Below are 24,348 nucleotides of genomic sequence, written 5' to 3' on the forward strand. Positions count from 1 at the left end.
GAAATGCGAAGGCAGGCGAAAGAACGGTAGACGCCGATGCCGTAAAACCAACAGGCGATCCATTAGAGGCGGTTCGACTTGTGTGACCTTTCTTTACGGCGCTGTGCGCTAAGCCTTTAAAATGAGTTTGGTTCTGCCCGAGGAGGCAGCGATTCATCACTCTCCGTACAATGAGTCTGCGCGCTCACAATGGAAAAATTTTAAATGCCCGGCCGAGGTTCGCGCGCACCCAAGGGCTTTTCCTTTGTGTAGCGTGAACGACTCACTCTATTCCAGCCCCGGTGCATCACGGCAGCTGACTTCCACAGTTGACTCTGGAAAGCATGTATGCCGACGTACCCTAGAATAGCTATTCTAGGCAACTTACGCAAGCTCGCTCACGAGCGCCACACCATAGACAGCGGTGAGAATGGACAATTCTGAGTAGTGTTCACTAAAAAAAAAACCTTGGTTGATTTCTAAGTCATAGGAATCGGTAAAACACGAAAGTGAAATATGCAGCGAAATCTGAAGCTGAGCATGATTTCCAGGTGTGCTTGGTGAGCGACGTCCTGCTGGCGGGTCGCTTCGGCAAAGGTGTACTGGCGTCATTTCCGTGAGGTATATGGCGCCAGCAAAATCTTGGTGTATACCCGCATAATACACTTTCGTGTTAAAATATAAAACCCGAAAACAAACAACCCTAAGTAAAACGTACTCTTTAATACTAAAAGTTGCTTCCCTGGAAGAAGACCCTGTGCGCAGGGGTGCACCCTTTACAGGCCGCTTGCTCCATTGTATTGATGTTATTTCCGTGGCGGAAATGACGTCAATACAACAGAGATTTCACCGAAGATTTCCGTCCGGGAAATCTTCGTGTATCCAGGAAAAAAAATACTTTCGGGTTAAAAACGATGATCCGGAATCAATTTTGCACTCTGGCTGTCTAGCATGTTCTTTTACTATTTTTTTCTGTTGCACGCGTAATCAAGATTTCTGGGAGAAATTGATTGATTGATTGCTTGCTTGCTTGCTTGTTTGCTTGCTTGCTTGCTTGATTGATTGATTGATTGATTGATTGATTGATTGATTGATTGATTGATTGATTGATTGATTGATTGATTGATTGATTGATTGATTGATTGTAGGTTTTAACGCGCCGGCGGTACACAGGCGATGAGGCGCGCCCTAGTGGAGGGCTCCGGATTAATTTTGACCACCTGGTTATCTTTAACGTGCGCCGAAATCTCGTACACGCGGGCATTTTCGCTTTTCGCCTCCATCAGAAAAGCGGCCGCCACGGCCGGGAATCGAACCCGCGACCTCGTGCTCAGCAGCGCAACGCCTTTGCCACTCAGCCACCGTGGCGGGTTTCTGGGAGAAATGAGAGCGGTAAAAATGCAAAGGAATACTTTAAATTTGATTCGAGTTCAGTAAGTATAAACTTTTTCAATTCTAATGAGGCTTAGCAGCGCAAATATAGAACCACGCCTTGCATGCATGGATTACCCGCCGCGGTGGCTCAGTGGCTAAGGCGTTGCGCTGCTGAGCACGAGGTCGCGGGTTCGATACCCGGCCGCGGAGGCCGCTTTTCTGATGGAGGCGAAAAGCAAAAACGCCCGTGTGTTCGAGATTTCGGCGCACGATAAAGATCCCCAGGTGGTCAAAATTAATCCGGAGCCCTCCACTACGGCGCGCCTCGTCGTCTGCGTTGCGTCGGCACGTTAAACCCTACAATCAATCAATCAATCATGCATGGTTACAAACACTACTTTAGTTTTTATTACTATTAACGATACAGTGCTCGGGATTATCGCAGCGTACTGTGTACAAAAACTATTTGTTATGTCAAATGAGTTTTGTTATTTCAGTAGAGTAAAATAAGGATCCCAGAAGAATTTATCATTATAAACAACATATTCAGGTGAACTGCTGGATGAAAGCCTCTCCATGGACTTGAAATCGCTCTTGTCCTGCACTGCCCGCAAGAGTTCCTCGCTTCAAAATCATGTCAGTTTGAATGTTTTTTATTTCACTTTTGGCCATTGGCTCAGCTGAATTTATTGTTTCATTCTGGTTTTGACACATCCAGCCAACCCTCGTTATAACGAAACTGTTTCACGCGAAGTGTCGTTTCATTCTAAGTGTTTCATGGTCCACGCTGCAGTGCATACTGAGCAAATCATCCCCTCTTTTAACAACCTATTGCTTATAACGAAGCCAGCTTCTCGTCCTGAGGACTTCCTTGTAAAGTGGGTTCAGTGGGTAATGAATTATTGCTGCAGTTTGTCTCCTGCCATAAGATTTGAACCCGTGCGTTGGAAGAGCGGCTTGTGCGTTCGCGAATAGCTGGCGATACGGCATTCGCATCCGAAAGCCCGGCTGGGGTAGCGCCCGAGTAGTGCTCGTTGTGCTCCTGGTATAGCGCTCGGGTAGGCCTGGTGTAGTGCCCGTGTTGTGCTTGTAGTAGTTATAGCGTAGCGCTCGTGTAGACTTAGTGTAGTACTCGTAGTATTTCTGCTCGTGTCGACCTGGTGTAGTGCTCGTGTCGGCCTGGTGTAGTGCTCGTGCAATGCTCCTGGTGTAGCACTCGTGCAATGCTCGTAGTGGTCCTAGTGTAGCGCTCGTGTTTATCTTGTGTAGTGGTCCTGTAGTGCTCGTAGTTTTTCTTGTGAAGAGCTCGTGTCGACCTGGTGTAGCGCTCGTGTAGTGCTCCTGGTGTAGCGCTCGTGTAGTTCTGGTGTAGTGCTCGTATAGTGCTCGTAGATTTTTTTTGTGATTCGCTCCTGTCGACCTGGTGTATAGTGCTCGTGTAGTGCTCCTGGTGAAGCACTCGTGTAGTCCTGATGTAGTGCTGGTAGTGAGTCTAGTGACCGTAGTGCATGCGTTGCATGGGCGTCGTAGTATACGTACGGTACCATGCGCCGAAAGGGATGGCGGCGGAGTCATCCCTCCTCCAGGTGACGGTGGGCCGCGGCTGGCCGGTGGCAGGACATCGGAGGCTGAGCCGCTCGCCCTCCATCAGCACCACCTGCTGCTGCTCCTCCACGTCCACGATCGACGGGGGAACTGCGAGGAGAGTCGTAATGAGGGCTGCAAAACGCGTAACGGTTGCGTAAACATGTGAAATGCGTCAGATACTTTTCAAAATATTACTGGCGTGTCTACTAGAGAAGTCATGAGGACAGCTTGTCTGTTTGATGAGGTCAACGTTGAATAGTTAATGATTAGCGCCTATCAATTTTTTTTATTGAAAGTGCCCTGAAGGGACCCAGATAGGGGTATTACATAACGGGGGAAACAAAAAAAAGTAAAAGTCTGTAACACGCTCCACAAGTGGAACAAATATTCTCAGCAAATTGTACATACGAAGTGCATACACCAAGAAAAGCCCATCAGCAAAACATCATATAAACAAAGCACTACAAAATGGAAGGGCAGGAAAAAATAGTATCAGTGTTCATTCCATGAAATCCGTAAAGTCCTCCACGAAACTCTCTCTTCCTCCTTTTTTTACCTCTCTTGCCAAACCACAAGCAATGCAAAACAGTGGCTTCAAGATAAGGCACGCACGTTTTTTAAAATATTTATTTCTCCACATACTACATGTTACAAACTTGGCATATCATCACATAGTTGAGCTGTGCGGGAAAGCAGGGTACACGAGGCGGAATTTTAAGAATGTTACGGACGAATTTGCGGGAAATGCAACTTGCGTGACAAATATGACACGTACATCGGCAAACTTCGCAATGCGGTCTTCCTTTCTTTTTAGGGGCAAAGCCTCTTGGGGGCTGGGGCTATCGGCGTCTCCTGTCGTCGTCGTCTCATGTAGTCAGGGCACTAATACACCGGAACGCTCTTTTTTCCAACGCCTCACGCTAGAACGGAACGGGTACTAAAAGAAAAGTGTGTGATGGATAAAACCGGCTTGAAATAAACTTGGCTAACCGGCTTGAATAAAACGTTCCCTGTCCGCTTCAGCAATCGTCGAGCACAAGCAGAAGCTGTTTGTAGAAGGTTATAATTTGTGTTAAACTGAGGTATACCCACCGGCTCTCGACGCTAGACCTGATCGGGTTGGGTGGTCGGTCGAAGCAAAAAAAGGCGTACCTAATTTGTGCCGGGGCCTCGTTGATCACTGAGGACGAGCCCCCAGGGCGAGGCGCGGGCATTACACTCCGCTCGTGTTGACCCCTGCCGTTTCCCAAACTGTGGCAGACGTGGCATGCAAATTGCTCAAATCCGGTTCAACGCTAGAGAGGGCGCCACCACCTCAGCAAGCGCACGATTGCTCCTCCAACCGGCGCTTCTCGGGTGCCCGATAGGCGCATGCCGTTTGGCAAAAGAGAGACTTGCAATCTCTGAATACACTTATACACTGCATGCTTCGCTCCTCCCCACGTTTCACGTTAGTGAAGGTGGCCCGGGATTTTTTTCAAACCCAAAAGGCACCTTCTCTAGACTCATGGTCGAAACCCACGTGTTTCTTGCATTACGCCTGGCTTCAGGTTCTTGCTAATTCCTGTTAACCCAAACTTGGTATCCGTTATACGGAATCTGAAGTAAGACAAGAGACAACCATTTGAAGCAGCTACGGAACTCGAATATCAATGCGGACACTCGGGGTCTCCGATGCCTGGTAATTGCTATTGTGATTACTTGTTGGAGAAACAATCGAAGGTCATGTTCAGCGTGTATAATGCGTCATATGCTCCAGAAGCAGAAGAAATAATGGAATAGAGCACAGATGAGAATGAATGGCTGGGATAGGGCTCTCTGAAATTGTCTTGAGCCACAAACTTCAATTTTTAATTTTCGCAAAAAAATAGAAAAAGAAGAAGAAAACAACACTTACTTAGAAGCTTAGTGGCATCCGACACGTTGTGAGTGCCGAATTTCCAGGTAGCAACGCCAGGAAGGCCTTGCGAAGAGAAATACGAGAAAGTTATATTTAGCAGGTCATGGAAGCCAGAGCTAGATTTAATGTCGCCTTTACTCTGAAGGAGAGACGGTGAAATAACGTTTTTTTCAGTCATGACATCTTCAGTAAATGCACGCTCTTTTTTAAACCCCCTTACAAAAACCCAAGGTGTTCATTTTTATCTTCAGTAACCAATAAACTGGAAAAGCCTTTAGCGTTTGTCATAGCCGGCACAAAATGACCCCGCGTACAAGTTTTACCAGCGTTATTATATGAATAACGGGCCAGATTCACATTTGTATTACTTGAGGGTTGCAAATGTTTGCTTCAAAATATACAGTAAACTCCATTTCTCTCGGTGCTTTTGTCTGCATGGTTTCCTTGGAACCGATAGACAATAATTACTCCAGGAAACCTGAACATGGTGTTTTTTCTACCGGAGAAAATTTCACAGTGCTTCAAAATAGCAATAACGCTTATAATCAAACTTCCAAAATCTGTGAGAAGTGTGTGATGGGCATGATTATGACGTTTGAGCAAAATTTAACTCTGTGGGGACTCCCAAGAAGCTAGATATCGAGAAAAAACGAGTATCAATTACGCTCGATCGTTAGAGGAGTACGCAATTGAACAAAAAGCGGTAAAGATGGCCTTATAAGTGTAGAAAACAAGGAAATACAAGTAGTCCTGGGATATGTTTAAGGCTTACGTGACACCGGGATAATGTAAACCCAATTGTCGGCCCTGCATATTGGGGTCCAGAAAGGGAGACTTGTTCAAAAAACAAAATCGTCCTAATACAACAACTGATTTTTCTGGGTTCAATAAAGCTCGCAACCAAGTAAACGCCACCGAGAGATTGAGAAAAAAACTAACAAAAAGAAACTTTGTTCAGAATGTCCGGGCATCAGACAGAGGCGAAGACAAACTCTGGAGCAGTACAGTTGTGACTTCCACCGTACGAAAACGAAGCCGCGGATCAACGGCCGTAGTGAATAGGCAAAAGCGTCGTATGGAGGCCGCTGAGAAAAGAGTGCAAGGCCCCACGAAGAAGAAGACAGAAGGATGGAATTTGCGGTGAACCGACACTGGCTAAAGCCTCCGCGCGAAGCTGCTCAAGCCCCCGGAGCGGTAGGCTGCCCCCCAGACCACGAGCTCTCGGGTCGCGTGAGAAGCGCCGCGGCTGAAACCGGCTCGATACCTGGGGTTCGTTTCCAGCTCCCGGCATCGCTGTCGACAGGGAACGGACTCTGGTAATCCGGTCCAATTTATTGCTGTTCAGGGTCGTATCAGCGCATAAGGATGGAAGCCTGCACCTGAGCTTTCTGTTTTTTGAGCGAGCTGACGTAGGCCTAAAACCCCGCCGCAGCTTCCTTCCGAGCGCGCCCTGGCGTCGGCTTTAGCTCTCGTGATAAGCTTTGAGGGGCTTCCTCAACTTCCCCGCTGACTTCCTTTTGTTAGGCTTTCCGGAATGCCGTCTCCTTTATCTGCTTCCGGCTGCGGTTTTTTCTTCCATTACGCCCGTATGCACTCGCGCATGCACATGAAGCTTATTTGCCGGAACGCGGTCGTGTTACAGCTCATTTGCAGAGCCTGAGGCAGGAAACACGCTTTGCCAAGAAGTCTTCCCAGTGAAGGGCTGAACGAAACAACAAAGCCGCCGCCGCCGCCCCCGTCGCTAGCTGGCGCAAGAAGCTCGGCTCGAGCTTTCACTTCCTCCACGAGACACCGCTCTCCAATCGCGCGAAACTGCGATTCCTCCGCAGCTCACTACAACCTTCTTCACAGTGCTCTGTGTAGCTCCCTCACGCAGGCGCTCCCCAAAAGTGCGCTGGTTATGGAGCGAGCCAGCGGGCGATGTCTGGGATATCCAGCGGTCTTTTACTGCCCTGTGTTTTGCCTCACTGTCTTGCGAAGGGACCGAATTCTTCCCCAGACGTCTTCCGCGTGGCACGCCAAGGCTGCGGCAAAAGAATGGAGAAGATGAAAGGAACCGGAGAGAAAAAAGGACACCAACGGGAGGACGTGTAAAGGAAGTCAAAAGGGGGGCAGAACAGAGGCCGCCGCGCAAATTAGGCGAGCGCCGTGCGGCTCTGGCCGTATACAGCCGGCAGAATGTAGCCGTTTTGTGCGCGCTCTACACACCGAGCGAGTTCCCCTCTTATACTGCGGCGCTGTCTCTTCTAACCTCCGAGCCTCCGCCTCATTCGGTGCCTCATTTTTCTCCGCAGAGAAGAGTTCCCGCGTGGCGGAGCCCGGCTGCTCTCGCGTTTGTTTCCTTAGGGAATATTTTGCGTGTTCTTCTAAGCAGCGTTTCTTGTGTTCCGGCAGAAGTCAAGTGCGATATTCGCGGGCTCGAAAACAGCGCCTGCGCGCGATCGCGAGAAGTGAATAGTTGCGCGGGAGAATTTGGTTGGAATAACTGATGAGGGCGCGTGACCGAGCTGGAGAGTACGTGGGTAGATTCCTTCAAGTAAATAAATTCTTTTATAGTTATTCTTTAATCTTTCTTTCGCAGTAGAATAAATAATCGGATCGCAAAACAAGACGGAACCGTTCACATTTTGCAAAATTTTTCGGAAGGCTTGAGCACTTCACACATCGTTCTTCATTTTTCTTATCGCAACTTGCACGGTAAGAAATATAAAATCAAAGCAACGTTTTAAATGTAGGAAGAGAGCTCCTCACTTAATTTTTGAATCCTTGGCCAAAGAAAAACCCACACAGTTTTTCACTGTGTAATAGCACTGCCCCTTTTCTTCCGTCCTTCTTAGTGTTGAGGAGGCGTTCAAAAACTTAACCGTGTCCATAAAGCACTGGCATAAAGACAACAGTTGTGGGTATTTAGAAAAGGTCTGAATTCTCCGGTAACACGAACCCAAATGACTGTTTTATTAAAAATTAGATTACTGAGATTATTTGACTTCTAACGGTTTAGAGTCGTTCCACGGTATAGTTTGAATTTGTGTGTCACTGAGCGTCGAGCAAGTGAAACGATTTGTCACCGGGTCTCTTCGAGTTGGCATAGCGAGAGTGTACTGAACGTCTGCAATGGGGTGTCCCCGGGACTTCAAAAAACGCCTAATGGCTTGCGAATATTGGGAAATTTGATCAGCCTCTCTCCGGTTTCACTGGGAGTTGTAATGACAATCACTAACCTCTTTCCATATGAATTCCCCGAAACACGTGCGCATGTTTCGGGAAGTTGTGCTGCCTAACGAATGGGTTCTTTTCTGAATCAAAATGGTTCGTTGAAGAATTCAATTGAAAATCCACAGTAATAACAAAAGTCGTCACTATAGTTTAAAAAAAAACGAATGTGTTCTGTGAAAACGGAATGGCTAGCGGAAGAAGACAATAAAAAAAATTTTCCCCGCATTTCCCCGAGGGGAAGAATGTGAAAGTGCGAATGCAGGAGTTGAATTTGCGCGGTTCGGTAATGTTCGCGAAAGAGAGATCCCACACACACACACACAACTACAAAGAAAGAAAGATGCATTTATTCACAGACACCTATTTGTGTTGTCGTTGTACTTGATTGCTAGAGCGGATTTCAACTTTGAAATTTCGTGTCAGTACTCCTTTAAGCGGGTGCATTAGCCCTTCTCACGCCCGATTCCTGGCCAATCCCCCACGTGGGTATGTGCCATGCACAGACACCTATTTGTGTTGTCGTTGTACTTGATTGCTAGAGCGGATCGCAGCTTTGAAATTTCGTGTCAGTACTCCTTCAAGCGGGTGCATTAGCCCTTCTCACGCCCGATTCCTGGCCAATCCCCCACGTGGGTATGTGCCATGTCAGCGGCCAGGCAGCGCGCGCCCATCTCCCCCCGTTGCCAAGGAAGACGAGGAGATTCCTGGCCAATCCCCCACGTGGGTATGTGCCATGTCAGCGGCCAGGCAGCGCGCGCCCATCTCCCCCCGTTGCCAAGGAAGACGAGGAGCGCGCGCACCCGCAGCTGTTGCTATGTGGACGGACGGCGGTCACCGGAATTCAGGGTCGCTTATAAAGTGCATTCGCACTTAAAATCCACAGTAATAACGCCACCTTTTGCGCTTACTCAAAGACCGCGAGCGGCTGTCTTCTACATGAATTCACACCCTCTTATTACACTTAGAAGTGTTCAAACACATTACGCACTACGTGCCTACACGCCCAAAGTAAGCACGAAATCCGTGCATGTCCGCAAGAAACAATGAATCTGCGGCGCCTTTTGAAGAACACCTGCCGCTGTCTTACGTTGGACTCAGTTCCTCCCGCCGTACGACTCTCTAACCTAACGGGTTGCAAGTTACAAACCACCTGAAACAGCTGAAACCCCCTCCCCCCCCCCCCCCCCCTACTCGTGAGCGTGAATCCGCGTCAGCGTTAAAGCACATATCCGTCCGACACATATCCGTCCGAGCGATCCGGTTTCCGACGCGGCGCGTGAAAATATCTGGCAGGTTGAATGCGCGCGGGGGAGGGCGACGCGCGGGTCATCCGGCAGCCAAACCGGTTTTCGTCGCGGAGACGCGTGCGGGAACGCGTGCCTTTCCGCCTATGTGAACGGACACCTTGACGTCGTGCCGCCTGGCCCTGGCTTCAGATGGGTGCATGCGCCTTGAACTTCGCGATAACGGCTACACGCTACCGCTTCCAGCCGACGGCGTCGGCAGGCCCCTCACAGTAAGCTATTAACAGCTCATCGATCTGAAACGAATCAGGCATAGGACAATGTGAACACGCCTTCACAAGTTACACTGTGCCGTAAAAGGGGGAAATTACTGGGCCAGAATTTACGCTTCTAAGCACACCAGATGTCACTAGTTAGGGGATGAGTACAACATTACCTGAGATTGTTCACAGAAAGCGAGGCGTACACTTAAGAGCGAGCGGCCTTTCTTAAACGCAGAAATTCAGCGTGCATCTGACTTAACCTTCATCCTTACATTTTCTTTTCGAATGCGCAAAAATTTTAAACTATCATTCCTTGTTTAGCTCGGGCCAGAACGATCACATTTGGGGAGAGGATAGTGAGGCAGGTGAACCCCGCCAGCCATTTACCTGCGGCACCAGGGTGGCCAGGTGCTCCTTTCTTGCCTCGTGTTCCTGGAAGCCCTGAAACGCAAGGCAGTGCAAGAAGAGAAAGTGCAGAGATCAAAGGGGATTAACTGTTGCAGTGTTGGAACATGAAAGTTAGCACAGTACGTAGGCAGCGTTTCGCAGCATGATTAGATATACCTACTCTTTGCACACAGGCTACGTGGCTGAAATGGTAAACTTTAACGGCGAATTTATACAGGAGGTTGAAATCTCAATTTAATTGCCGAAGTTACGCTGTAGCGCTCCGTTCAGAGCGAAACGTGTGCATCGGTACTCACTGTGTTTCGAGGTAACAAAACTTCCTGACAAAATACCTAAACACTGGAGCTTACAATCACAGACGAGTTTTCAGTGACCCTCAGAGCTAAAGAGAATATGGGCACTTCAAAGGGAGCTGTAACTCTATTAAACATTATTTTCTTTTCAGCACATAATTACATTTAGGAAGAAGCGAGGCAGATTGAAGTCTGGTGTTTTGGAAAGTGGGAAAAAGCTACGGCAAGATTTACACCTTTACCACCGGGATATTTAAACCATCGTGATAAAAAAAACAGCAAGGCAATATCGTCAAATATCTCGGAAGTACGCATGTACATTTCGGACCCCTCTGTATTGGCTGACTCACCTGGAGGACCAGGCAGGCCTGGTGGACCTCGGGGTCCCGGCATTCCAGGGATTCCTGCGTCATATTGAGAAGAGGATGCCGTCCCGTGTCTGAATGTATGCCTCAGAACGTAAACGCCACGACGACAGAAACATACATCAGAAGAAATAGAAAGCCACTGAAACCAATATAAGATAAACAAACAAACAAAACACCCAGAACTATTACGAGAAGATAATACGACACTCTGCGGCTTCTGTAGGCGATAGCGGTGATACAGTATAAATGCCATTTTCGCAGATAACCCGCGATACTGCAAGTGCTATTGCGGTGGTTTACACATTTTTCAAGCGCAGGCATTAAAGTCTAAGGCACCGTTGGTACGTCGACAATCTGTCACAGGCGTTAAAAACATGAAACGGATTGTCCCCAAACTGCCCTTGAAGCAGTGCATCGGCGGAGCCGCAGTTTTCTTCCTATAGCTCACGGGCACGCGCTACTGGATTTTCAGGACGTGGAATTTTTAATTCTGCCTATCTCCACTTAATGGCTGCGTCACGGTTACTGGCCCTTTAGAGACCACCCTTCCACTCTTGCAAAGCCGTTATCGTGTATTATCGGGCCATTACATTGTAGAGATTGCAGCTAGTGCCGAGAGCCGCAATAACAACATTACTCAGAGTGATCAACTCCGGAAGTTTTTAACACTACCCATTCCTTGAATGAACATGAGAGCAAGTGCATACCGCGATCACATCTCGTGAAACGAAAAAATAAAAAGCGACCGCGCACTGATGCACAGGTGGCCAGATACTGAATAACGCTGCTGATTTTTCGCCGCGTTTGAGTTCCCTGGCCCAAATGCTAAAATAGCACCCGCCGCGATTCGCCATTGCTTTTCTACCAGGGGGTACGATAAAACATTGTTGCCATGGCAACGCTCTGGGTGGTCACCGGTGGGTTTTAGGCGTGGATTGGGCTACCTTGAATGGTATGTAGTGATCAGTTGCGCCGTAAAAGAACCTAGGGTGCGAACGAAAAAGCTTCCGCGTGGCTTTTATTTGGTGCACTGAACTGGTGACCGCTAATGTTTCGTTGCGGCGAATTACGGTCATGGAACGGTCCAGTGGTTCGGATGTGGAGGCCAGATACGCTGAGATTGAAAATATGCACGTTTGGACTAACCCGGCTCCAGGGACACCACTCCACAGCTCTAACCCTTACAGGCGAGAAATTTAGACGGCGCACTGCGGCGTATCCTCCTAACCCGCCGGTACTTTTCCACGCATTTCTAACCGGTCGATGTGCGGGAAAGCTCTTTCCGGAAGAAAGTGCGTGCGGGTTATGCGGTGTTCGTGGCGCGTCGTTGCGCGGCTTGGCACGCGACGTGTTGAACGAAATCTTGTTAGGCCGCCGACGCGGGAGCGAAGCTGCTCCTCGCGTGCTCCTCAATCATGGCTGCTGCCGTGGGACGCTTTGCAAACAAACCACGCCGGCTCCGGCAATTATTTATTTCCCGCGACACCGTGTGTGCTGCTCGCTTCGTTAGGTGCTGCCACCCCGTGCACCGGCCCGATTAGGAGCCCATTCTCGGCTCGCTGGCTCCCTCCGGGAGGGACCACAGGCACGCGGGGAAACAGCGACCCCCCGCATTCCCCTACTGGCCGTATTCTTTATTTGCTCCCTGCCCGCGGCTTTCGCCGCCTCCTTCAGTGTTTTCCTTATTACGCCCTCTCAAAGTGTTTGCCCCCGCAGCTTTCTCCTTTCGTTCGGTTCTCTCGGAGAAATCCAGCGCAGGCCACAACTCATGACTGACCTGTTCAGTGACAACGAGAAAAATTCAGACCACCGCACGAATAACGGCGTCGCTGTTACAAAAATGAAAAAAAAAAAGGCGGTGTTAGCTGGGCCCCTGATTTCAAGTACTAATCAAACAATCGCAAAAACAATGCGTTAAAAATTGTGATGGCTAAGGTAGCGCCGCCATGGATTATTAATTACTTGAGGCCGCTACGCTGGTTGGTGCGGTTACCATGAATGACGTATGCTGTGCTACGCCACCCATTACAGATAAACGTAAGAATGTCAGCCTACGATTGTCCCTGAAGAAGAAAGTGTATGACAGCTGCATCTTACCGGTACTCACCTGCGGGGCAGAAACTTGGAGGCTAAGTAAGGGGGTTGAACTTAAATTGAGGACGACTAAGCGCGCAATGGAATGGAAGATGATAGGTCTAATATTAAGGGACAAGAAGATAGCGGAATTACACAATGCAGCCAGAAATCAAACTCTCTGCAGTTTCCCTTTAATTGACTTCCAAGTGAACAGAGCAGGGTGAGTGGTGGACAGTATCATTTTGAAGGTAAGTCTTCAGTTACGATTTCTTTTTTCAAATTTCGAAGGCCTAATGGGCCCAAGCTACATGTGGGCTATAAGGTGCGGCGTAATGGAAAGCTCCGGATTTAATGTAACCACCTGGAATTGTTTACGTGCGCCGAAACCTTGACACAGGGCCTTTCGCTTTTCACTTCCATTTGAAAAGCAGCCATCGCGGCCGGGATCGAACTAGCGCCCTCGGGCTCACCAGCACAACGCCTTAGCCTTTGCACCACCGCGGTGAGTAGTTTCAAAACAGTAGCGTGAGAAACTAAAGACTGGAAAAATTGGAGGCTGTAGAAGGGCGTTCGGTACATACCTGTCACCCTTCGTTACAATTTCGTGCGCGGTGGAGTATGTTAGTGACGTAGAAAGGTCGTGGAGCTACTTTTAATGCCATTATAAAGCTGAGCCATCAAGTGGAGCTACCAAAAACATAGAGTTTAGAAATTGATGTCACGACCACTTGAGACAGCAAACGCTTGACAGGATGGTCATTTTTTTGTTGTATTCTTTATTGGTCTTAACTGTTATTAAAGTTCATTCCGACCTTCAACGCGCAAATACTGCGTGCGTTTTATTCCCTAAAACAGGCGGAGCTAATTCTCAGCAAAGGAGATACCAAATATATTTTATAACAAGCAGACAAATAACAAATAAGTTACAACGGGCATTGCTCCGTAAAACAGAGGCCTCGTTCTGGATAGATAATAAATTTATACTGACAGGACTCACTCTTAGGCAAAAGGGAGCAAAAGAGGGTCTAAAATACGGCCGTTAGTTTTCGCGGAATATAACTGTGGAATATAACTGTGGCAGAGTGTGTGCTGAGTGTACGAATGTGGACTGAACGTTCGTCCCCGCTGATCTATAAGAAGTAACTGGAAGCCGGAACGCATGCATTTAGTCTCTTTGCTGCGTCGTTAATCCCCTGTAATGGCGTCGTTGTTGCCATTTTGCGCATATGTCACTGGGCATTTTAGATTTCCTAAACCAAGTTATTGTAGTCAGTGGGTCCTCTACATAGTGCCACAAGAGAAAATATCGATGGTAATTATAAGAGAAACACCTAGGGTTAATCGAGCGGCAGGTAATGGCAAAGAGCGGCGAAGCTCGATGAACGAACGCTTTTCGGTGAGGTTATGTTATTAGGTACGCTGTGTTGAATACAATTCGCGCGAGGTAATAACGATCAATGAAAGATTTCAAGCGCCTCAACAATAAGACAAATCTTAGGGACAATAGCAAACGTTAATCTCCAAGCGTAATGAATATGTACATGTTTACAGACGAGATGAGGAGGAGGAGGAAAATGAGGAGGAGGAGGAAAAATGAATAGGTATATGTTTACAAACGAGAAAAACGCATTAGTTGCTGATGATAACAACTGCAAATTAAAGAGGCTCGCTACAGATAAGCGTCTTGAAGTTGTCTTTTACACTCGCTACATTATTGCCTTGTCTACCAAAGCTATGACAATGTTGCAACTGCTGTAAAACCCGGCTGCATTTCCCAGTCCCGATCGTCTAGCACCGCTAACTTGACGAAGTTTTATCGCTAAGCAACACCGAATTTGTTTTCGCCTATTCAGGAAATTATGGCCTCTTTCCATATCCTGACACTCACACAGACGCCCGCTTTCACATACGATACCTAAAGCACTTAACATATGCAGAGAACACTAAGAATACACTTAGTTTGCGCTAATTTGTGGGGAAAAAAATGAGTCGTCCGATCACCCTGCCACCTGCCTCAACTAGGCGACGAGTTGGTTGTCCTTTACGAGGGAAAACTATGGTTGTGAGGCTCTACTTAGAATAGAACTAAGCAATAGTCCCTACCATTAGCAAAGCGCAAAGCGCAAAACGCAAATCGCGGTCACGTTCTTTTGCACGGATAGCATTTAGGGCACCAGTTGCAATGAATATGTCGCATTGTGCACAGTACTGCACGCTGTACACTTCAATACGTACATTATTTCTAGTGAAACTTCCATGCGGTGGTTTACTGTACAGTGCGTTTTGTGTTGTTTCCAAGTAGGCAATGAAGAAAAAAAAGCGTAGCCTAGTAGTAGTGTATTAGATTCCTTGGGTGTTGTTTCGCGAGTTCGGGGTTCGATCCCTACCGGTGCTGCGTTTTTTTTTTTCTGCGACTCCCTTTCAGCAGTTTGTCCTTGGGCAGTCTCGGAACGGACCAACCGGGTATGCGGACTAACCGTTCGTCCACTCACACTTAGTCCCCAAAGGTTGTAATAATTATAGCAAAGGCTGTTAGTTCACCAGAAGAGGAACTTTTAGTCCTTTCTGGCTAGGAGTGCGCTTAGAGCGTGTTTTCCGTTCTGAAACAGCTTTACAGAAAATAAAAAGCAAGCAGAAACAACTTCCAGCCAACGAGGACTAAGAAAATATCAGATACCGTTCTTAACGTTTGAAAATAAATTTTACAGGACATCGCCTCGCTAAGTTCTCATAAAAATTCAAACGACAGGCATTCATAAAAGGCGTATGCTACTGTTCACCCTAATTGGTCTAGTTATCTTCAATGTATTCTCGGAGCTTGTAAGACAATCTATTCATATTCCCAAGCGCAGACTTAATTTCATTTCAGAGAAGCGAGAGATCGTGTGCGTCAGACCTTAGGGCTAGTGCGATACAAAACAAGGCACATGCGGCATGAGTTACCCAAGAAAGAAATCGCGTAACTTCACTGGGAATTATAAAAACACCCTTCTTTCTGACTGATTTTTATAGCAAGCTTTTTTATAACTCATGTTTATTGTACAAACTGCTGTAGTGTGGCGAGAAAGAGCAACCATAGCTTTTCCGAGAATTAAATTTATAATTTCGGCTCAGCTCGACATCCTCTCGGTCAGCTCAACAGCTTTTGTCACATACGATTTTGAGCTGAGATACAAATTATTTGAATTAAATTTTCGTAAACAAAGGAAATACTGAAGCAACAAAAAGTTAATTCTGCGTGTTAAGTCAGTCTGTTTCAACATGCCATCATTTCGCAATTCTACGCGTTTCTCTGGGTCCGCAAGTGGGGAGGCCATCATTTTAAACGGTACGACAGAACCTAGATGTGAAACTCTTGCTAGAATGAACGCCAGCGTGCTATCTAGGCTGGAAACTGTAAGGGTGGCTCACCATCAGTGCCGTTGGTCCCGGGCCTTCCCGGAATACCGGGTGTGCCATGGTATCCGTCTCGCCCTGGTATTCCGTCCACGCCGTCTCGACCCGGCACACCGTCGAGGCCGGGCTCTCCAGGGATGCCATCTCGGCCGTCCAGTCCCGACGAGCCCGCCGAGCCAGGTTCACCTGAATATGTGGGATGTCATCGGTTTGTTTTGTTTTATTGTTTACTTTCGACATATAGAGAACAGGGTGCTGGAAAGGCTTATTTTTTAAAGCGAAGCTCTACTACTCTTGTCAGCGGTGTCGCTACGGATGCGCAAGTTCACCTTTTAACCGGAGACACACCCCCTTGCGACACACCCCTCGAAGAGCATCGCATGATTGGCCGGGCCCGCTTTCGGCGCTGCGCACAAGACCCCGTTTTCAGTCGTTCTGCTAAACCATGAGCGGCGTCGCCGGGACGGTTGCGGCTGATCAGCTGATCGGCAGCCGACCACCATCGCAGCGTCACGCGCATGCGCCGCCGGGTCATCTCGGGCTACGCGACTCGTCTGGCGGCGCGTTCGCCGTGAATGAAAGCGAGGCCGGGCCTTTTTCTGTGAGCGTTGCACGGGACCGAACGGCTTTCAGCCGTGGTCGGCAATACAGCTACATCAAAGGTTAACCAAGCGAAACCAAGACTCAACCAGACTAGGCCAAGCCTTTGCTTTGCATATCCAAGGTTAGCTGAGCAGAGCCGCAGCCATTTTTTATTGTTCTTTTTGGAGCCCGCACATGTGCGCTTTGCTATGCTGAGATAATTGTGTGATTCCTTACTAACTTCGTGCCAAAATTCGTTTTTTGTTTCGAAACTGGTTTAAGGGTAACAAGCTGCCCACTGTCTATGCGACCCGCTGTAACCACGCGGTACGAAATAAGTCACATCTTCTAGGGTTTGCTAGGGGACATCGAACTTCGCTGAGCATCAGACAGATTGAAAATTCTCCTTTTCGTAGTAGGCTTATGTAGCGCCTGTTTTGGGCAAACAAAACAACATAATCTTCTACAATTTTTTGAATGAGGTGCGATCTAGTGTATTGTCGTTTCCGTTGCCTCGTTTCCGTTGATTCCCTTTTCCATAACGTTCAAAATTAATTCTCAACGTCAGGTAGGATTCAATTGCGGTCTCCTTGTCATGAACTGCGCATATTTTGTAAAAGAAAATTAAAATAACCTACGTGGAAAATCCAAGTCCGGGTTTGTTCTACTGTACTTTCGTAACCACGGCTTCTTTGTCATCTAAAATGTATTTTCCCGCAACCTACATTAGCATTGTTGAAATATTTAACCCACGTAACCTCTTTTTCTTGTGCATGTGTGAAAAATTAGCAGTGGCTTAGCTCGGCTATGCCAAGATATACCTAGCGTGAGCTAAGGTTCAGCTGGTTATTCTTAGGTTTCCGGGTTGTCTAGGATTAGCTGATTATCATGCTTACTGCTGCTAAAACGATGTTTAATCCAATCCAATCAATTCCAACCCCGACAAATACAATTCAATCCAATCCAGTCGCGGTGGCTGTGGCGGCGGCTCCGGTGTGCCAGCTATGCGCCGTGAGACGCCATTGCTCCTCGCGCATGCGCAGCATGGCTCTCCAGGAGCCACGCGAAACTGTTCAACCTCGGCCAGCGTAGCTGACGCTACAAAAATGTTTTACGCATGAAGTATTTACAGTCAATTTCGACTAGTGGGCTACAGGTATTGCATGCTTGGGCTGTTCTAATTGTACTCGTGTGCCTCTTTAAAGTGCATTTTTTCAGTTTGTGAACGGCAAAGAAATAGACGGCGTCACCACCCCTTTTTATACCTGCCACTAAAAAAAGAAAAAAAAAAAGATATAGGGAAAGTTGTCCGAACACCAAAGACTGTCTAGGAACGTCATATTATACCCTCTTTCGCTTCCTACGCGTGTGTGTACGTGTGTGCGCGCGGTCGCGTCATTCTGAGCATTACAAGCTGCCAGATTTCTAGGTAAAAACTGTGTGCCTCAGCGCATTCTTTTGCTCCCCATCCTCCGCGAAAGCCACGCCCTTTCGGCAGCCAGACAGAGAGCGGAGGCTGAGAAAAAGGCGCCGCATGGATCTGCACTGCACGTTGCACGCAGGGACGTCCTGTCTCCCTTGTCATTTATTTTTGTCGACAAGAGCAGAAATTGGCAGTAGCAGCAGCACCAACGTCCACGGCGGCGCATAAGCGCCTTTAGAGGCGGGGAGATAAAAGGAAGAACGCAGTCGGCACATTCTATATCCCCAACTCAGTGAGAAAACGGATACGCGGTGTGAGTGCCTGGAAGACGAGGCGCTCAGGAATGCCGAGGATCCCAGTTCCCGGTTTTAAAAAAAATGTGGTTTTGGCTTCTTGGTAACTTGTTATTAATTTATTATTTTGCGTGTCTGGCGTTTAGAAGTACGTGGGTGTTCTCTAATTTGAGATAAAAGGTAAGATATTTGACTGGTGCGTTGTGACATGCAGTCATCTTTCTACTCCGTTTCGAGTGCTGCGAAGAGGAGTTTGAGAGTCTGCGGATAGCGAGATTGCTATTGTGTTGCGTGAATTTTATTCCATACAACACAATGCTAAGATGAATCGGTAGTTCTACTTATGTCCTGTTTTCGCTCGATCAGTAAATCTCTTACTGTATAATACAACGTAAATAAATGCGAAAACAAAGCTTGGAATCGGTGAAGCTTTCTCTTTTGAGTTAAGTTCTTCCGAAGTTGTGACGGCTCCACCTCCTATTCAAGCATAAAGCTACCCATGTAAGGCATTGTCAGTATCGCAAGATTGTTTTGTCTGTTTCGTCACAGCATTACGAACTACAGTGCGGCAAAAGAAGACGGACACATGGGTGAAAGAACGGCACAGAGGATGAGTGCCGTCTTCGACTAAATGTTATTTCTTATTGCTAAAATTTCATTACAAGCACGTGATTTGTAATAAAACTTGGAAGTAAGCGTTCATCCCACGGGCCTCTCTTTCGTCCTTGTGCTTTATATTGACGCGATGTAGTTGATCATGGATTACCAACTCGTGGAACCCTGCACTCTGCTTAATTCTTCAAAACATTTATGGCGACGCGGGGCAATATAGAATTGCGGACAATAAAACACAAGAAGGGGCTTTCGCGTGTGTGAGCCGCTGGAACGGTAAAGGCCCATTCTTTTCTCAGTCGCATCTCCGATTTGCAGCGTACTTGCGGGAAAGCATCGCCGTATTTTCACCGTGCGATGGTCTATTTCCCATAAAATATTGTGCCAAAATGTCCGAACAGCTAAAAATGAAGGAAGCTCACAATAACGCGGAAGAATTGAAGGTAGCGAAGCTGCGCGCAACCTTCACGAAGGTTTAAGTCCAGGATTGAAGCCGATTTGCTTCGTCTTCGTTGCCGCAACGACCTTTACTCCATCATTGTTGCTATGAGTGTGAGCTTCCTTTATTTTTTGGAAGTGATACTCATTGGACGTCACCTTGGAGAGGCGTACGCTATGACGTGTCTTTCTTGTTCCGAGGAAGGTTTGCCACCATTACGGAGAACGCTGGTATTTTTCTCGTTCAGAACAAGTCTTGCCGCGATTACTGCGAATGCTGAAGTCTTTTTTTTTTTTTTTTTTTTTGGCAAAACTTGGCGAATCTCCGTAAGTAAGCATGTTTGGCTTGACAAACGTGTGCAGGGAACGTTGTGGGTGGTCGTCGCGAGGCACGCACATACGAGCGCTCGTAATTTCTTGGTTTTGTTAGCAGCCGTGCGGTCACCGCGAGGCCCGTGCTCACGTTCGCGCGCTCGGCGATTTCTTGGTATTTTTAACTGCGGACACAAAAAATTACGATTCGCTAAACAGCTTCGCTGTAAATAACAACATTTCGGCGGCCTACTTGAGTGTGTGCATTTGCCTAATCAGGGAGAAAACATCAACGAAAAAACACTGATTGGTTGGGACACTGAGTTAAAAAAAGGCCACATGTCTTTGCTCAGGTGTTGCCGCATGCAACAGTGATGTTGCTGCACGGCCCGGAACCAATCAGGGGAGCTGGTATATTCTAAGAGTATACCCCAGCTTGTGTTTGTGTCGAAACAAGGTATTCATAGATCCTAAGCTGGCGAACAACGGCTTCTACCTAGGTATTGCCTTCTACGAAAGGGAGTTCAGGAGAAGCGTTAACTGGCTTTGGGAAGGACATTCCCGTTCCCCCTACCGGCAGGTGGTAGAGACAGCCCCTGTACGCCTCGTAGCTTCGGCCTGCAGTACATAAGAAACCGATAGACCACGATAGTCCACTCAAAAAAGGTCGTGGGATAAGCTATAGAAATGGGGGGAGGGGGTCCTGCGTTTATCTCAGTCACGTGATTGATTGATTGATTGATTGATTGATTGATTGATTGATTGATTGATTAATTGATTGATTGATTGATTGATTGATTATTTGATTGATGACCGATTGATTGATTGATTGATTGATCTTTTCTACATCTGCGCTCTGCACTACTTAAGTGTTCGTTTGCGAAATGTTTCATTAACTCAAACGATTTTATATTTTTACCTAGGAAACAAGGCCTCATTTCTTTCTTTTATATAACCCTTCCTTTTGGTGGCTACATGCTTCTTTTCTCTATATGCCCTCTTATTTACTGCAATTTTTTGCTTTTCTCGCTTTGTATCCGTCTATTTCTCCATCTCAATCATTTTTATCATTTCCTCGTTTCCTTGTTATGGTCCTTCCTTAATATTTTTTACGTTTCTTACTACCTTATCTGCTGTTTTCCGTTTCCTACCATTCGTATTTTGCCTTCTTCCTTCCTTTTTCTAATTTCCTTGTTTTATTCCTTTCTTTCTTTCTTTCTTCCTTTCTTTCTTTCTTTCTTTCTTTCTTTCTTTCTTTCTTTCTTTCTTTCTTTCTTTCTTTCTTTCCTTCCCCCCTTCCTTCCCCCCTTCCTTCCTTCCTTCCTTCCTTCCTTCCTTCCTTCCTTCCTTCCTTCTTTCTTTCTTTCTTTCTTTCTTTCTTTCTTTCTTTCTTTCTTTCTTTCTTCTCTCTCTCCCTCTCTCTCCCCCTCTCTCTCTCTCTCTCTCTCTCTCTCTCTCTCTCTCTCTCCCTCTCTCTTTCTTTCTTTCTTTCTTTCTTTCTTTCTTTCTTTCTTTGTACCTTTCACCCTTTTCTTTTCTGTTTCCCTTGTTCGTGTTTTCGGTTTCTCGTCGCACGTCATCGGAATACACGAGAAAAAAGCAGTTTAGTTGTATTCTGCAATGCTGCCGTGTAGCGGCTAAAAACAACCAGCCTAAAACCGTTGCTGCATCGCCCTGGCGACGCCAACGCTGACAACCTCGCACACTTCGTTTAACTTTAAATTGGTTTCTGCGCCGTACGTACGCAGCAACATTTTTCACCGATGGGTAAGAAGTAGGCCACTTTGTCCGCCGTAATTATCCGCTACTTCCCATACGTCGGCTTCCCTCCCCAGCGCGCTCAAGGCCGCGCTTGACAGCAGGAAGCACCGAAGCTCGTAACCGGCAATCAAAGCAGCGCAAACGCCCCAGAGGCTCCTGCTGCGTTTGTTTTCCCTCATCGCCAACACGCGAGGAGGCAGATCCGACTTGCGGGAGCGTTGCCTTCTTTCACACCCCCAAGATAAGACTGAAACCGGCGCATCAGTTCCTTCCCACCGGATATCTCGTGTTATGATTGGCTAGTTTCGTCACAGCAATTTAACGTAGTTCATCAACATCGGGTAATAAAGAGAGCTTTTCGTTCAGCCGACACTAATGACGTCTTGCGGAGGCGTTGTTCTTATGTAAGAGGTGTTGCCGCTGTGCCGATGTTTTGCGGATGGCTTCGAGGCACGCTGATAGGCCGTCCCTCCTGTGCCCGGTAATTTCCGAGAGTGCCGCCGCGGAAGTGCAGCGTGCACGCCAGGACGACCAGAGGTCTGCGTAGACTCAGAGGTCCGTGATTCACTCTGACGCATTTTGTTTGACGTCTATGACAGTGGCGGGACGCCCGCAGGCGCGTTCATTACTCTGTGAATGCGCTTTTGTTTTCTTTTTGTTACTTGCCTGAACACGGAAACACGATAACGAGATACCCCGAGCAGCCCTGTACGCCTTATGGTGTATTGTTGACTGGTGTATTCGCCGTTTGCCCCCCTAATTTTACGACAAGGTGCGGGTAAGTTCCAAGATTAAAATTCTTATTCCTCGGTGTTTTAACCCATAGTCTCACGGAGACTGCAGCCTCACCTCAGCGAGGGCTTCATGCTTTGCTGTTTATAGGGCTGAAAAAAAAAGCGAAATTAATATGCTGGGCACAGCCTGTGGTAAATTCGCCGTTCGAAGGCGAAACCCTTATGCCCCATTACAAAAAAAAAAAAAAAAAAAAAGAAAAAAAACCGCGGTATCGGCGTTGTTTTGTTTTTAAAGGGACCCTACAACACTTTCTTCAAATATTTCTGAAATCCTAAATGCTTGCAGAATGTAATCACCGAACACACCCAGTACTTAGATTAGGGGGTCGCAAAGTACCTCAGCCAAAAATTACTGCTCTATGCCTATGAGATTACTTGGAAATTCGCTCAAAAGAAATTTCTCTCTTTCCCAACATTGGCGCTTTTCAACAACTCAAATTACGTTATTCAAGCCATGTAGCGGCTGTTGGCCGGTTTTCATTCAGTTGCAGCAATAAACGCATTCGACAGCAACTTTAAGAATACAGCCACAAAAACAAAGCAGAAACGGAAGGCGTATCCGCTGCGACGAGAAAACCACCAAGTACCGCTCCGTGCTGGCGATAACTACAGGTTTTGAAGTGGTTCCAGGGGCGAAGAAAACAGTGTAAGCGTTTATCAGAAGTGTTGGAGGGTCCCTTTAAGGTGTACATAAAGATAAATCCCCAAGCACGTGACGACCCTCAGACGTAAAATAAAAAAAAAGTGTACGGAGGCACTAAAGAATGCTTACGTGTTGGACTGCGGAAGCATCACATTTTATTTCAATCTGTTCCATCCCTATGCCTAATGGTACGTCTGCCGTGATCATGTCGTCTCCCGTTGCGCAATGCCTTCATCCCGAGGGGCTGGGAGGCTTGTCCAATCGCCTCTTTTAGCAACACATACGCGCTATAAGGGTGCTCGTGTTTTGCTTCTTTTGTAATTAGCATGCACAAATTACTCATGCAGGTATCCATTGGCGCAATTGTGTGCTGTTATGATCCTCACAATCCTTTTCCCTTCGCGTCGTTTCCTTTTTCTCTCTGTAACTATATACGACTGAAAGTCTGTGCCAATCTTCCTGGTTAGCCCAACATATGTGTACGTTCTTATCGTGAACATGCTTCTCTACTTTCGCAATTAGCATGCTCAAGATACTACTCCTCAGGGTCTCTCATTACCATTGTCCTTATCCTTTTCTGATTCTTTCTCTCCGGATTCCTTCTTTTCTTATTCTTTGAGGTACTCGCGTGTACGCACCAAAAGAAATGACTTCCTTCTCTTTTTTTTCTTTCTTCTGCGCCCTTGTAAGTCCTCCTTTAATTCACATTTCTAAGTCGAAGCACACAACAGTCTCCCTAGGTCCCTCTTTTGTTTTCTAAAGCTAGGGGTGAGCGACGGTGCATGAACTGAGTCTTGTACCCCTAGGTTTTTTATTTGATTCCTTTCCATTTGCGCTGCCGATCATGTTTAGAAACATATGACGTCGACCCCGGATGCGCCATTATCACTTAGTGGGGAATTTATTGTTTTTGCGTTAAAGGAGCGGTCCGGCCGTGGCTCCGGTTCCAAATTATCGCCGCTGCCTTACCCAACGGCGCACCAGTCACCAGCATGTCATAGCTTTCTGCGCGGTGCACCGCCACGTTCACTGCCCACGCTGCCGCTGTTTCTGCTCCACTCGTCACTGAGGAAGACGGCGGCGCCCACAATACGGTCAGAAACAACTTTCAGAGATTCAGAAACATCACTCCAACACAACTCACACGTGAGAGAATACTGCGTTCGCCCGGCCTACACGTGTGTTTTCTCATCAGACCTGGCAGTTATTGAAGAAATCGAAAGTGGTTGAGCACGCAGGCATTTATTTGGAGAAGGACGAGTGCCGCGCAAGCAGTTTTAATTTTTCCACCGTTTGCCCTGGACAAACATAAATAGTCCACTCGCAATTTCATTAAAAACAACAGCGTTTGCTCAGGTCACTAGGTTGATAATGTTCTAAAATATA

At 47.2% G+C, this 24,348-nt stretch overlaps 1 protein-coding gene across 1 annotated transcript in view; it reads right to left on the reverse strand.

Moving 5' to 3' along the window:
- The window catches only part of LOC144145284 (uncharacterized), a 104,957-nt gene that overhangs the window by 13,454 nt on the left and 67,155 nt on the right, over window positions 1–24,348 (reverse strand). The window contains exons 4-8 of the mRNA XM_077676834.1: window positions 16,120–16,290; window positions 10,615–10,668; window positions 9,951–10,004; window positions 4,838–4,903; window positions 2,893–3,048 (exon numbers count right to left, since the gene is read on the reverse strand). Coding sequence (XP_077532960.1) covers window positions 2,893–3,048; window positions 4,838–4,903; window positions 9,951–10,004; window positions 10,615–10,668; window positions 16,120–16,290 — 501 coding nt within the window. The remainder of the gene's footprint in view (window positions 1–2,892; window positions 3,049–4,837; window positions 4,904–9,950; window positions 10,005–10,614; window positions 10,669–16,119; window positions 16,291–24,348) is intronic.

The sequence above is a fragment of the Haemaphysalis longicornis genome, unplaced genomic scaffold, assembly GCF_048455015.1.
Source record: "Haemaphysalis longicornis isolate Haplotype H1 unplaced genomic scaffold, Haemaphysalis longicornis Haplotype H1 scaffold_7, whole genome shotgun sequence".
Taxonomy (NCBI): domain Eukaryota; kingdom Metazoa; phylum Arthropoda; class Arachnida; order Ixodida; family Ixodidae; genus Haemaphysalis; species Haemaphysalis longicornis.